This window comes from Myxocyprinus asiaticus, chromosome 5 (assembly GCF_019703515.2).
Source record: "Myxocyprinus asiaticus isolate MX2 ecotype Aquarium Trade chromosome 5, UBuf_Myxa_2, whole genome shotgun sequence".
In the NCBI taxonomy this organism is placed as follows: Eukaryota; Metazoa; Chordata; class Actinopteri; order Cypriniformes; family Catostomidae; genus Myxocyprinus; species Myxocyprinus asiaticus.
The window spans coordinates 30,559,409-30,573,825 of record NC_059348.1 but is presented as its reverse complement, the minus strand read 5'-3'; the positions used below and the strand labels follow the sequence as shown (position 1 = coordinate 30,573,825).

The window sequence follows — 14,417 nt, the reverse complement described above, 5'->3', positions numbered from 1 at the left end:
GTACAATACTGTGTACATTTGTACATTGTCTACATACCTAAAAAAGTGATTTTTTCGAGATTAGAAATGCAGTTCTAAATTACGTGGAACCATAAATCACAGTTTAATGCTTTACTGCTCGGTTTCCAACCCACAGAAAACTAAGGAAATAGCCTTGAAAATAATTTATTAATACATGTTTAATAATCTGCTAGTCCTTTGACAGGAGCTCTAGATCCCGCCCACTCGCGGTCATGTGACCATGTCAAGATGGCCGCGCCCTTCAGTTTGGAGGCGTGGTGTTGTACATATTGTTGCAGTCAAGTGCATTTCATTCAGTGTCAAAACAGCTTGTCAGGTCTGCAGAAATTCGTTTAAGGTTTATTCTCCGCTGGACCTGACTGCCAATAATGGATGAGGACAGTCTGATTCTGTAAGTATTAATATTAATATTGATATGCGTGACTAAGTGTCAGGTTATTTCTTAATAGAAGTTATAGAGCCAGAGCGCAGTCTTCTGTACTCACAGAAGACTATCATCCCTGGAAGAAATAAATAAAAGCCAGTATTACCATTATAACTCGCCGTACTGAAATAATCTACAGTTCCATAAACAATGACATCATTATCCTCTCAGGATATGAGTTTTACAAGTAAGTGTCTCCTCTTATCATTTTATCTTATATTTTGTTAGGTTTGTAAGCAGGGGACGATTAAATTGTTGCATTGTTAGCATGACTTCGTACAGCAAACAACTGATGATTAAAAAATTGATATCTGTGGAAATACCAACATTAAATTGTCTTTTAATAAACACATTGTAGTGTCATTATGAACTTGAGCATAAATCTAGTAATTGCTAAATGAATTGTCAATCCTGTCACTGTCAACCCGGTTAAAAGCATTCTTTGTCTAATAAAATGCTTAAAATTGCATATAAATTTACTATAAAAAGAGGCACCTATTTTGAGGAATGGCATTTTATTGTTTATTTTTCCAAATGATGACAATATTGGTTATGTATTATATATAATTAATTATTATATTATTAATTAAGGGTATATTAATCATTAATTTGCTGTCAATTCATGTTTTTTTTTACTTTTTATTTATTTTTTTTATTTACATTTCACGGTAACATTTTGCAATAAGGTTCTGTTTTTTTAACTTTAGTAGGCTAAATACGTTAGATATCAAGAACAATATGATATGAACAATATCATGAACAGTAATTCATAAACAAAAGTATCATAAACAAGACTTTTATATTATAAACAATAATTTGCATAATTTATTATTACTGGTAAATGTAAATTTCTAAATAGACTTTTGTTTATTTTTAGTTCATGTTTGCTCATAATGCATTATCTAATGTTATATTAAACTGTTAATCTTAAAAATGCATTTGTAGATGTTGAAATTAACATCAACCAAGATTAATGAATGCTGTAAAAGTATTGTTGCTAACAAATGCATACAACCTTATTGTAAAGTGTAACCCTTTCACTTTGACATCATATTTGTTAGTATTACGTCATGACATTATAATCTTGGCTACAGGGTCTATTGTGTGGCGCTCCCTGCAGAAATGTGTGAGTGTCACCTTATCAGGTTGTGAAGAATCAGGAAACCGTTAGTCCCCTGCTCTGAGAATGCTAATCTACTCTGTTCACTTGGTGCTTAAAACATCTGCTTAACCTGATCATCTTCATAACCCAAGGGAGGGGCTTCTGAATTCAAATGACACATATGGATGGATGGATGTAAAACCAGACTGTTAATGATGTGAAGAATTAGTGTGATGTAATGATGCGTGAATCAAACATTACAATAAATGATGGCTGAGGACCTCATCACATGGTGCTGTCTTTATCCCAGCCCCAAAGACTTCCCAGAGCTGAAGAATGACACATTCCTAAGAGCAGCACGAGGAGAGGAGGTAGAGCACATTCCAGTGTGGTGCATGAGACAAGCTGGTCGCTACCTTCCAGGTATGTTTCTGATATGTTCCATCTCAGATACGTGTGGATATTCTTTTTAATCACTATTTCTGATGTATTGTACTGTATATACTGTGCTGATATGTACCATCGGAGTTACATGTGTTAATTTATTATGTGTGTATTCTTTTGTATCACAATATCAAGTGTATTGCAGGATATTCTTAGGAGCTGATATATATAAACTATTTATAATGCATGCTTGTTTGTTTTTTTACACCATTTCCAGTGTAGTGCAGTATAGAGTGTCTCTGTATATCTGTCATTCTCTATTAACTCTTCAACAGAATTTAGGGAATCCAGAGCAGGGAAAGATTTCTTTGAGACATGTCGCTCCCCTGAAGCTTGTTGTGAACTGACGCTACAGGTCAGTACCACTGAACACCCTTTTGCAGCCACAGATTTCAGGCTCTAGCATATTGAGTTTTTAATAGTCTCAATATTAAATTTGCAGCCACTCAGACGATTCCCATTTGATGCTGCCATCATCTTCTCTGACATCCTAGTGGTGCCTCAGGTGAGTGACACATGGTCTTTTAATTGAGTCGTCCATTCTGCATAGTAATATGTAAAATGTAATGTAATTAAACTATGTTTAAAAGAAACACACAAATCTAAAAAAGGAACATTGTGTGGGTATTCATATCTGAAATGTGTATGGCTAGGCCATGGGAATGGACGTGGAGATGACTCCAGGAAAGGGCCCCACATTCCCAGAACCACTGAAAGAGCCTGAAAATCTACAGAGACTTAAGACTAAAGTGGATGTGTCATCTGAACTCAACTATGTTTTCAAAGCCATCACACTAACACGACACAAAATAGAGGGAAAGGTTCCTCTCATTGGCTTCACTGGAGCTCCGGTGAGAATACCAACCAATTATCCCCACACTTTCAGTTTTAACGCTTTAAAAATACACATTAAGTCATAAGAAGTTGGGAGATAATAAGGGAAAAAAATGTTGAAAAGAAGTTGCAGGATTGGCTATTTGTTAAAAACTTGATTAGTTAATTTAAATTAATGCAAATATAATTTTATCAATCTGAAACTTAAACTTCAACAGGCTGTCCACCAATTATTAACTGAGTTGGGGGGATGAAAATGTGTGTAAAAATACAATATAAATTTATGTTTAACCAAAGCTAAATAAAAGATGCTAAATGTAATATTCTTTAGTTAAATGTTTAATTGTCACTCGCACATTTGGTAAAAAAATTTAAATATATTATGTACAGTTGAAGTCAGAAGTTTACATACACCTTAGCGAAATACATTTAAACTCAGTTTTTCACAATTCCTGACAGTTAATCGAAGAAAACATTCCCTGTCTTAGGTTAGTTAGGATTACTACTTTATTTTAAGAATGTGAAATGTCAGAATAATAGTAGAGAGAATTATTTATTTCAGCTTTTATTCCTTTCATCACATTCCCTGTGGGTCAGAAGTTTACATACACTTTGTTAATATTTTGTAGCATTGCCTTTAAATTGTTTAACTTGGGTCAAACATTTTGGGTAGCCTTCCACAAGCTTCTCACAATAAGTTGCTGGAATTTTGGCCCATTTCTCCAGACAGAACTGGTGTAACAGAGTCAGATTTGTAGGCCTTCTTGCTCGCACATGCTTTTTCAGTTCTGCCCACAAATGTATTATCGGATTGAGGTCAGGGCTTTGTGATGGCCACTCCAATACCTTGACTTTGTTTTTTGCTTAAGCCATTTTGCCACAACTTTGGAGGTATGCTTGTGGTCATTGTCCATTTGGAAGACCCATTTGTGACTTCCTGGCAGATGTCTTGATATATTGCTTCAATATATCCACATAATTGTCCTTCTTCATGATGCCATCTATTTTGTGAAGTGCAACAGTCCTACAGTAAAGCACCCCCACAACATGATTCTGCTACCCCCATGCTTCACGGTTGGGATGGTGCTCTTCGTCTTGCAAGCTTCACCCTTTTTCCTCCAAAAAAACCCCAAACAGTTCAATTTTTGTTCCATTAAACCAGAGGACATTTCTACAAAAAGTAAGATCTTTGTCCCCATGTGCACTTGCAAACTGAAGTCTGGCTTTTTTATGCCAGTTTTGGAGCAGTGGCTCTTTTCTTTCTGAGCAGCCTTTCAGGTTATGTCGATATAGGACTTGTTTTACTGTGGATATAGATACTTGTCTACCTGTTTCCTCCAGTATCTTCACACGGTCCTTTGCTGTGGTTCTGGGATTGATTTTCACTTTTCGCACCAAACTACATTCATCTCTATAAGACAGAATGCATTTCCTTCCTGAGCGGTATGATGGCTGCGTGGTCCCATGGTGTTTATGCTTGCGTACTATTGTTTGTACAGATGAACATGGTACCTTCAGGCATTTGGAAATTGGAGGTCCACAATTTTTTTTCTGAGGTCTTGGCTGATTTCTTTTGATTTTTCCCATGATGTCAATCATAGAGGCACTGAGTTGGAAGGTAGGCCTTAAAATACATCCACAGGTACACCTCCATTTCAGTACACCACCTATCAGAAGCTAATTGGCTAATTGCCTAAAGGCTTGACATCATTTTCTGGAATTTTCCAAGCTGCTTAAAGGCACAGTTAACTTAGGGTATGTAAACATCGGACCCACTGGAATTGTGATATAGTCAATTAAAAGTGAAACAATCTGTCTGTAAACAGTTGTTGGAAAAATGACTCATGTCATGCACAAAGTAGATGCCCTAAATGACTTTCCAAAACTATAGTTTGCTAATATTAAACCTGTGGAGTGGTTAAAAAATGAAAGCTTTTTACATAAAAAGTGTATGTAAACTTCTGACCTCAATTCTAAATCTGATGTACAAGCTTATTAATCTGAACATCAATAATGAATATTTTAACTGTATTTAAATACATGAATATGGTACTGTACCCATGTTATTATGTTTTGGATTTGTTTTTTTTCTTCAAAATACCTAAACCAAGACTAAAATGTATGAATGTAACTCCTCTAGAGTGTTCAAGCTACATCCACCAAATTTGGCATAGACCTTCAGACTGTTCTGGCATAATGTGCTATGTCTTTTTGAATTTGTCAGACTTACGGTTTGCACACAGCCGACAATTAAAAAATCTAGAAAACTCCCATAGACTTACATTGCCGGAAAGTTCAAATGGATCAACAGAATGCTGCATTCTCCAGCTGAAGGAGAACTGGTGGGGAGGGTGAGGCAGAAAAGTGTACCTGGAGCAATATGTGGAGAAGCAATGGTCCAGATTTCTGCAGGTTTTAAACAGGTTAAGATTGGGGAGAGAGGTGGATGCAGGCGGGATTTTCATGATTCAGGCATCCACACTCGCCAGCTCATGGAACATGTCAAAGAGTCTAAAACAGGTGTTTCAGGCACTGCCATTGAGCTGAGAGACAATTTTATGCATCTGATTTCATGGCCCCTTTGGGCTCTGTACCAGTATCATGTGGACTTCAAGCCACCTATGGAGTCGTGTCATTGCTTTTCCAGCATGAAGAGACTCTGAGCAAAGCATACTCCTTTGACGGAGGCATTCTCTTCCTTCCTAATAAACTGCACAACACTGAGACCATCTTGTGCAGTGAAACCAGACAAAGGAGAGAAGGTGCAGATCACAGTCACACTTACAGATGAACTGCCGCCATCCTCCCCAGTGTGCCTGCAGTTTTACAATATCCTCTTCAAGAGAATCCAGTCATGTGAAGAGACTCGGTCCCGCAGGTCGACCTCCACCCAGACCTGCCATGCTCATCCCAGAGTTCTGCTACCTCACAGGACTGACGGATAAGATGTGCTCATATTTCAACATCATGAAGGATCAGAGAGAGGGCAGAGTAAACTGTCTAATCTCCAACATTAACAGAAACTCCGATGTGCAGAATGAACTGAGCACCTGGGGTCTGAGCTTTGAGAACAGGCTACCAAGTATGAATGGAAGAGTTCTGCCTTCTGAGAAGATCACACAGGGAGGCAGAGTGTTTGAGTATAACCCATGGGCAGCACACTGGTCTAAAGAAATAGCTGCATGCGTCTGGACAACTGGTTAATGTTCTACACATGCCGAAATGTGGATGTCGCCCAGTCTTTGCTTCAGACTCTCAACAAAGTGGCTGGGCCCATGGGGATCAGCATGCAGAGAGCCATCATGATTGAGTATGAGAATCATCAGGAATCTCTACTGAAAGCCCTACAACAGAATGTATCACCTGAAACTCAGATGGTGGTGGTGATCCTTCCAACCAATCAAAAGGATAAGTATGACTGTGTGAAGAAGTACCTGTGTGTGGATTGCCCCACTCCCAGTCAGTGTGTGGTGTCTCGCACCATCAGCAAACCTCAATCATTTATGACTGTGGCCACCAAGATTGCCTTGCAGATGAATTGCAAAATGGGAGGAGAGCTGTTGAATGTAGAAATCCCATTGAGGCAGCTGATGATTGTAGGCATTGACTGTTACCATGATACTGCTGCTGGGAAGAGATCCATCGGAGCACTGGTGACCAGTCTGAATCAGGGCATGTCCAGATGGTTCTTGAAGTGTGTCTTGCATAACCTTGGTCAAGAGATCATTGATTCCATATCTGAAGAACAACAATTCCCTGCCCTCACACATTATTGTGTATCTAGGTGAAGTTGGGGATGGCATGCTGCAGAGCGTGGTGGACTATGAAGTCCCTCAGATCATGCAGTCCATCAAGACGATGGGGCAAGACTACAAGCCAAGCTGTCTGTAGTGGTGGTGAATCCAGGTTCTTTGCTAACCCTCCTCCTGGAATAGTTATCGACACGGAGAAATCATCCAGAGTGGTATGATTTCTTCATAATCAGTCAGACTGTGCACTTTGGGTGTGTTGCCCCTACTCACTACATCGTGCTGTTTGATAACAGCGGTCTCAAACCAGATCACATGCAGAGACTTACCTACAAACTCTGCCACATGACTACAACTGACAGGGGATTGTCCGAGTGCCTGCACCATGTCAGTATGCCCATAAACTGGCTTTCCTCGTTGGTCAGTCCATTCATAAGGAGCCCAACATGAACCTGGATGACTTCTTGTACTACCTGTTATTCAGTGTGATGATGATATGCAAGGTTTGGAAGCATAATAGAGCCTTTTTATTAGTTTGCTTCCCAGTTGGTTCAGCTGAAAGAAAAAGTATCATGTCAGGAGAATATTTGTTTATACAGTACTGTGCAAAAGTTTTAGGCACTTGTGAAAAATGTTGCATAGTGAAGATGTCTTCAAAAATAATGACATAAATAGTTTTCATTTATCACTTAATGTCATACAAAGTATAAAAAAATATAAAAAAGCTAAATCAATATTTGGTGTGACCACCTTTGCCTTTAAAACAGCACCAATTCTCCTAGGTACACCTGGACACAGTTTTTCTTGGTTGTTGGCAGATAGGATGTTCCAAGCTTCTTGGAGAAGTCTCTTTATGTAATCTCAGACTGACACGATGTACAGTAGGGGGGCTTTGTGGGGGCTATGACATCTGTTGCAGGGCTCCCTGTTCTTCTATTCGAATCTTTTCTATTTGCAAAAGTAATGTTTGGGAGTCTAACATTTATATTTCCTATTGACACACTAAAGTTGAAGATATAAATAACACAATCTTAACACAAATGCTTTTGTGAAACATCTTATGTGCCTAAGAATTTTGCACAGTACTGTATATACTTGCATGTAGTGTGTTCAGAAAGAAGCAAGTACAAGAGTTTTGAGTTTTTAAGTTGAAATGCTTAAGGCCCTACTGTTTTTCTTTTGTATATTCACTTTCCTTTTTTTTTAGTATATTTATTGTTCAGGCATCTTGCTTATGCGGTCAAGTTCAAGGTGCGGTTTTCTTTATGATGCTGATAATCTGGTTCAAATGGCAGATTTCTTGGTCATGTTAAATGCTCAGATTGTTAGTGATTAGTTTATCCACTGTTTATTTATCTGATTTCTGATCTGAAAAAATCAATCGATGATGTGTGAAAGTATATGTAATCGCATTCATGTACTGCATACGGTTGTGTGTTTCACACACAATAAAATGGAGGATAGAATAGTCTGCTGACTATTGTTCATGGTTGACAGACTTGGAGCAGCTGGAAAAAGAAAAAGAAAAAAAAGGCCTATTGGTGCGTTCAAGTCATCCTGGGAAGTTCATATTTACGAGGTCAGAGATTGTAAACACGATGTGATGTGCGTTCAGGTGGTTTTATTCGGAAAGAACGGACCGTTTTTGCAATTTCAGATATCTTTTTCTCTTTTTCACATACTGGCAAAGACAGGAAGCTTTTTTAGCACCGATGCAACAAAATCAAGAGAAAGCTGCACATTAGATGTCTAATAAATGCTCTATTTTATTATTCTCGTGCAGCTACATATAATGATGGGAAATGTAGTTTTGTTGCACAAGCCTGTCGCTTCATAAACCAGCTAAATTGGTCTTATTTTCTGACAAGCTTTATTATTATTCTTTATTGACAGTATGAAAATGCAGACAACTAAACTAGACAGTTAAAATCCACAAGCAAAACTGAATTATTACCAATAACATCTTGCTTCCGCCATCATTCCTAAATCGAACTCTGAACATCGGGGCTAAAAGAAAATCCTGAGTTTCCCACTTGTAATTACAACTTTGTGGTGGAGTTCATGTGCTCTCAACTCGTAAATACGATCATTCCAAGATGACACGAACATACCATTTGATCTGCTTTAATTTCCTACCCTCTCTCTCTCTCTCTCTCTCTCTCTCTCTCTCTCTCTCTCTCTCTCTCTCTCTCTCTCTCTCTCTCTTTCTCTATCTATGTATGTATCTGTCTGGATAACAATCAAACTTCTACTTTTAAAGAGAAGTAGAAAACATTAGAAGTTTAAACATTCATACAACGCTTTGTCAAGCCAACATTAAACTTTACCTATCTTGTTATAGCTTAACATGCAACACTCAAGTTTATACAAAATGAGGTCCCTGATTCGTCTCTCTGAAAAAGATTGAAGACCCCTAATCTCAATTTGTATGCATTATATCATAATCAATTCTATGTTTTTTTATTAATGGCAGTGGACTCTAATGTCCTACATGATTGAAGGAGGAGGCTCTACCACACACTCAAAGGCAAAGCGCTGGCTCTACAGGTACCCTGAGGCCAGCCACAAACTACTGAGCCAGCTTACTGATGTCATAGTGGAGTATCTTCTCGGCCAGGTGAAAGCTGGAGCTCAGGTGAGACCGATATGCATTATTTTAAAAATCTCTAGCACACTTAACATTCATGCATCTGTACATCCTTTGTCATATTTGTAAATACATTTTTTACAAATAAACAATTTTGTAAAAATTTGTAAAATCCAAAATCCCAAAATAGTACACATTGCAGCTATTAACTCTATATACGTGTGTTTCTCTTTTAGGCACTCCAGGTTTTTGAGTCTCATACTGGTTGTTTGGGCCCAGTGGAGTTTAAAGAGTTTTCTCTGCCATATCTGAGAGATATTGTGTGTCGTGTTAAGAACAAGATAAAAGAATCTGGTTTGGACAATGTGCCTATGGTAAGTAGAGCCTGCAAATGGGTTCATTTGAAAGGTTAATTGTGCTTGCACACTTTTTAGTGTGCTTAGAAATGCACAAAATGACATGCGTGGGATGTGAAATTGCAAGAAGCTGATAACTTAAAATCCATGATGTTTAATTGTGGAATATTTTAAACAGTTCAGGTTTTTAACTTGCTGCCTCTTTCCACTTTTGCAAATGTTTGTTTGGTAACGCCTTGTAATAACCCTAAGCCATTAACAAACTTTATTACATTTTATAATGCTTTCAAATATCCTTGGTTTACTAAAATGTATACTGAAAATATATAAGTGAACATATATGTTTGTACATGAACTACTGATCTAGTAAGCATTATTGTTATATTATCTTATAATCAACTATATTATTATATTTTCTATGTTATGTGATGTTATAAACATTTATATTATGTTTAAATATCTTATTATAAAGTGTTACCATTTTTGGGGATAAATGTATCCATAGCCCATTAATGATAGCTGTATTGTGCCAACCACATGCTACATACTACTTGTAATGCTGTAATTTTCCACTTGTTGTCAGTATCAGCTCAGATCTTCATGCAGGCATCTCACTTCAGAAATGGGAGTCACAATGGGAATATATCTGCACTGACTCCTGTACCTCCTGTCTTTTCTGTTTCTTGTCCAGATTGTTTTTGCTAAAGACGGTCATTACGGGCTTGAGGACCTCTCTGAGTCTGGTTATGAAGTGGTGGGTCTAGACTGGACCATAGATCCCAGTTCAGCACGGTTAGTTACATTGAGTTTCTAAGTGCTGAAGCTTTGACAGTTTAGTTTCTGATTTAACTGGTGTATATGCACCCACATATTACCTAAAGTGCCTTGCAAAAGTATTCAGAATCCCTACACTGAAAATTTGTCTTGATTTATTCAGTTTTATATGCCTCTTTAATCAACAAACTTTGTCACCATGCTCTCCCAGCAAGTTCAGGTTAAGAATCCAAGGAACTATAACAAAAATAAAAGACGGTGTGTGTAATTGGTCCTGCTCGACCCGCTCTGAGCGATATTTGAACCGGAGTCAGCTGGTATGGGAGGCGGGTGCGATAACGAGGAGGCTAAAGGCTACAGCCTCGAGCATCAGTAGCTAGTGTGCCTTTTGAGGCCAGGGGAGTGAGGTTTTTACACATACCGCACAGCTATCACGTACCAGCTGGCTCCCGTTAAATTTGTACTCTGAAAATGTCTCTAGAGAAAAGTTCTAGAGACATTTTCAGAGTTCAGACATTCTCTTATTTTTGTTTTATACTTTAATCCGTTGAAACTTAAGTTTGTTGAGGTGTGTTCTTTGGCCTATTCTCCCAGACAGATTTGTTCTGGATTGTTCAGTTAGTTGGAGGACACTTGTGCACCATGGTTTTCTAATAGTGCCACAATTGAAGTGAGACATGGGCTTTTATACTGTAGCCACTTCATTGTAAATTTGTGTTTTGTCTTGCTGTAAATACATTCACCCAGACTATTTTTTGACAGTCTGAAATCTATTTTCTTGCTGTATTTTTCTGTATTTTGCACCATTCATTGTTCTCTTTATATTAATAAGATACCCTGTCTTGCTTATAAACATACAGTAAGTCTACCACCACCACAAAGAGCTCTTTATTCTTCATTATCAATTCCGTCCTTCAGATTCACAGCCACTACCCATTTATTTTAAATATTTTATTTAAATTAAAAGTTATTTTAATGGTTCCAAGGTAGAGAGTTGTGCCCTCATTCAATTGTTTTCATTTGTTTACATTTCTGCAGCACAGGGACTGATGACTTAAAAGGATAGTTCACCCAAAAATGAAAGTTCTCTAATCATTTACTCACACTCATGCCATCCCAGATGTGAAAGATGACTTTTTCTTCAGCAGAACACAAAGATTTTTAGAAGAATATCTCAGCTCTGTAGGTCCATACAATGCAAGTGAATGTTGACCAGACCTTTGTAGCTCCAAAAAGCACATAAAGGAAACACAAGTAATCCATATGGGTCCAGTGGTTAAAGCAATGTCTTCAGAAGCACTATAATAGGTGTGGGTGAATAACAGATCAAAAGTTAAGTCCTTTTTTTACTTTAAATCTCCACTTTCACTTTCACAGCTGAAAGTCACATGTGGTGCCTGTTTAGTTTCACTTTCACATCTGAAAGTCAAAATTAAAGTGGAGATTTAGAGTAAAAAAGGACTTCAGTATCGTTCTGTTTGTCACCCACAAATATTAAATTGCTTCTGAATTGAGATTTAACCACTGGAGTCATTTGGATTACTTTTATGTTTCCTTTATGTGATTTTTTTTTTGGAGCTACAAAGGTTTGATCACCATTCACTTGCATTGTATGGACCTACAGAGCTGAGATATTTTCAAAAAATCTTAATTTGTGTTCTGCTGAAGAAAGTCATACACATCTGGGATGGCATGAGTAAATGATGAGATAATTTTCATTTTTGGGTGAACTGTCCGTTTAAGTAACAATGCCACATTAAAAATTGAGTTTTGGTGCAAAAAAATACAGAATTTATTGATTGAGTCTAAATACTTGTGCAAGGCACTCTGTACTGTATGAGTGTGCATGTATATGACATGGCCAAAAGTATGTGGGCACCCCTTATGTTTAATGGGTTATGCTATGTCAGCCATACTTTTTACTATTAGCATGTGCATAAAATCAAACATACAGCCGGGCAGTCGCCCTGGACAAACATATTTAGTAGATTCCTTTTCTGTTCCAGCATCACAATACCCCTGTGCAAAATGTGAGGCCCATAAAGAATTGGCTTAATCAATCTGGTGCAAAAGAACTTGACTGGCCTACACAAAGCCTAGACCTGAACCCCATTGAAAACCTTTGTAATTAACTTAAATGCAGACTGTGAGCCAGGCACCATTGCCCGACATCAGTGCCCAACCTTACTGTTGCTCTTGTGTCTGAATGGGAGCAAATCCCCATTGTCATGTTCTTACATCTAGTCGAAAGCCTTCCCAGAAGAGTGAAAGCTGTTTTAGCAGAAAAGGTCAGGTCAACTCTCTCTTACTGATCATTGTTTTGAAATTAAATGTTCAACAAGCACATGGGTGTGGTGTTCGGATGTCCACAAACTTTTGGCCATGTTATTGTATGTGGTGTTTTCTTTTTTTTTTTTACAATGGAGAAAAAAAATACTCAGACCTCATGCATATTTTCTTCAGTATGTACAACTTGTTTCTTGTGTTTCTCAGTGTAAGGACCGGAGGAAAAGTTAGTTTGCAAGGCAACATGGATCCCTGCTCTCTTTATGCCACTAAGGTGAGAAAGGCACTTCAAAACAATGAAAAATGTCAAATAAAAACCAACTAGGAATCCTCAACATCACTTTAATTTTGTCTAGACTACATAGATCTGCTTATGCTTAAAAGCAGTACTCTAATTCTGGTTAGTCTGTTTCAAAATAAAGAGGCCAGTTAGTTTTTACAAATTTAGGCCCTGCTGGAAATATGACCCCAAAGAGCAGCTGTTTTCCACTCAGCGCTGTCTCTGGCTTTCATTGCTCATTCGTTAGAAACATGACTTTCATAGCATCATCTTGGTTCCTCCAAAATACATTTTTCCACCATCATTTCAGAAGTTATCAAGGTGTGACTGCACTAGCCTATTTAAAAACAGAATCTCATAGATTTTGACTAACAGACCAGAGAACAAAACTGACAATATGATGTATGATAAACAAGAGAAAAATTCTTTTTTTGTTTGTTTGTGTTGCCAGGACCATATATCAGAGATTGTGAAGAGGATGTTGGAGGGCTTTGGCACCAAGGGCTACATTGCAAATCTAGGTCACGGCCTTTACCCTGACATGGACCCGGAGAATGTGGGCGCATTCGTGGATGCCGTTCACACCCACTCTCGCCAGCTCCTCAACCGCAAATAAGACATTACGTACTCTCGCTCCATTAGAGGAACTGAAGCAGATGAGAAACAACTGTCTACCCCGGAGTGCAGCGCCAAGCTATTATTCTTAAAGGGATAGTACACTCAAAACTGAAAATTTTCATTGTTTACTCACCCTCATGTTGTTTCAAACCCGTATGACTTTCTTTCTTTTGTGGAACTTTAAAGTTGATGCTAGCCCCTATACTAAGGGGCCTGACTCATTTCAAGTATTATGTAGGCCATTTATCTACTTTACCTAAATCAGTTCTACTTTTTATTATGACTTCACACCAATCCATCTAATCTTTCATTTAATTTTTACTCAAAATGTCTTTTTCAACTGGATGGATGTGTTTTCATTACAGTGAATGCACTGTATGATTACTGAGGAATCTGAAATAAGTGAAGGAAGATAAAATCTCATTTAATTATGAAGCGCTGCTTGGGTTTGTTTTTGATGCAGTACCATAGTAACACCTGGGCCGTGGCTGTCTTCACTGGAATAGTGACTGACATTAATAAACCTTTGAGAATGTGTGTACATTTAGATGGTGGTTTTATATGAAGCAAAATAAAGAGTGATCCTTTTAAGACAAACCATCTCTCAAGGGAATTTCGTAAGGCTGAATGTCATCATGTGCATTTTTCAATTTCCTTTGTTTTTATGTATCTTTTGGCATGGTGAGATATTCTCTTGATCTATGTTTACTGTCTCTCTCTATCTGCTTTTTGCTCTTAGTAATAGAAATGTTAATCCCACCAGGCGAAATAGCAAATGACAAATAAGCACCCTGGGTAAGCAAATCCTTAAATCCAGTTGTTTTTGTATTTGGGAGTGTGGGAGTGGGATTCCCCAGCAACATCATGTGATGTGATGTATGCCAGATGTTTTTGAAGAACCCCGATCTTCAAAACAAGGATTTATGAGAATTAATAGATAAC

General features: G+C 37.8%; 1 protein-coding gene and 1 pseudogene across 2 annotated transcripts; both read left to right on the top strand.

Moving 5' to 3' along the window:
* The first annotated feature begins 20 nt into the window (after positions 1–20).
* On the top strand, positions 21–14,094 carry LOC127440472 (uroporphyrinogen decarboxylase-like). 2 transcript variants are annotated; one of them, XM_051697077.1, is made up of 10 exons: positions 21–412; positions 1,858–1,970; positions 2,267–2,346; positions 2,434–2,496; positions 2,645–2,842; positions 9,048–9,209; positions 9,398–9,535; positions 10,209–10,309; positions 12,785–12,851; positions 13,309–14,094. In XM_051697077.1, exons 1-10 carry the CDS (start codon positions 390–392, stop codon positions 13,471–13,473), a joined length of 1,110 nt encoding a protein of 369 aa, XP_051553037.1. In that variant the 5' UTR covers positions 21–389; the 3' UTR covers positions 13,474–14,094. The 2 variants fall into 2 exon arrangements, with proteins under 2 accessions (XP_051553037.1, XP_051553038.1); XM_051697078.1 differs by lacking the exon at positions 2,645–2,842.
* Positions 2,849–9,041, top strand: LOC127440491 (piwi-like protein 1; annotated as a pseudogene).
* Positions 14,095–14,417: the final 323 nt, after the last annotated feature.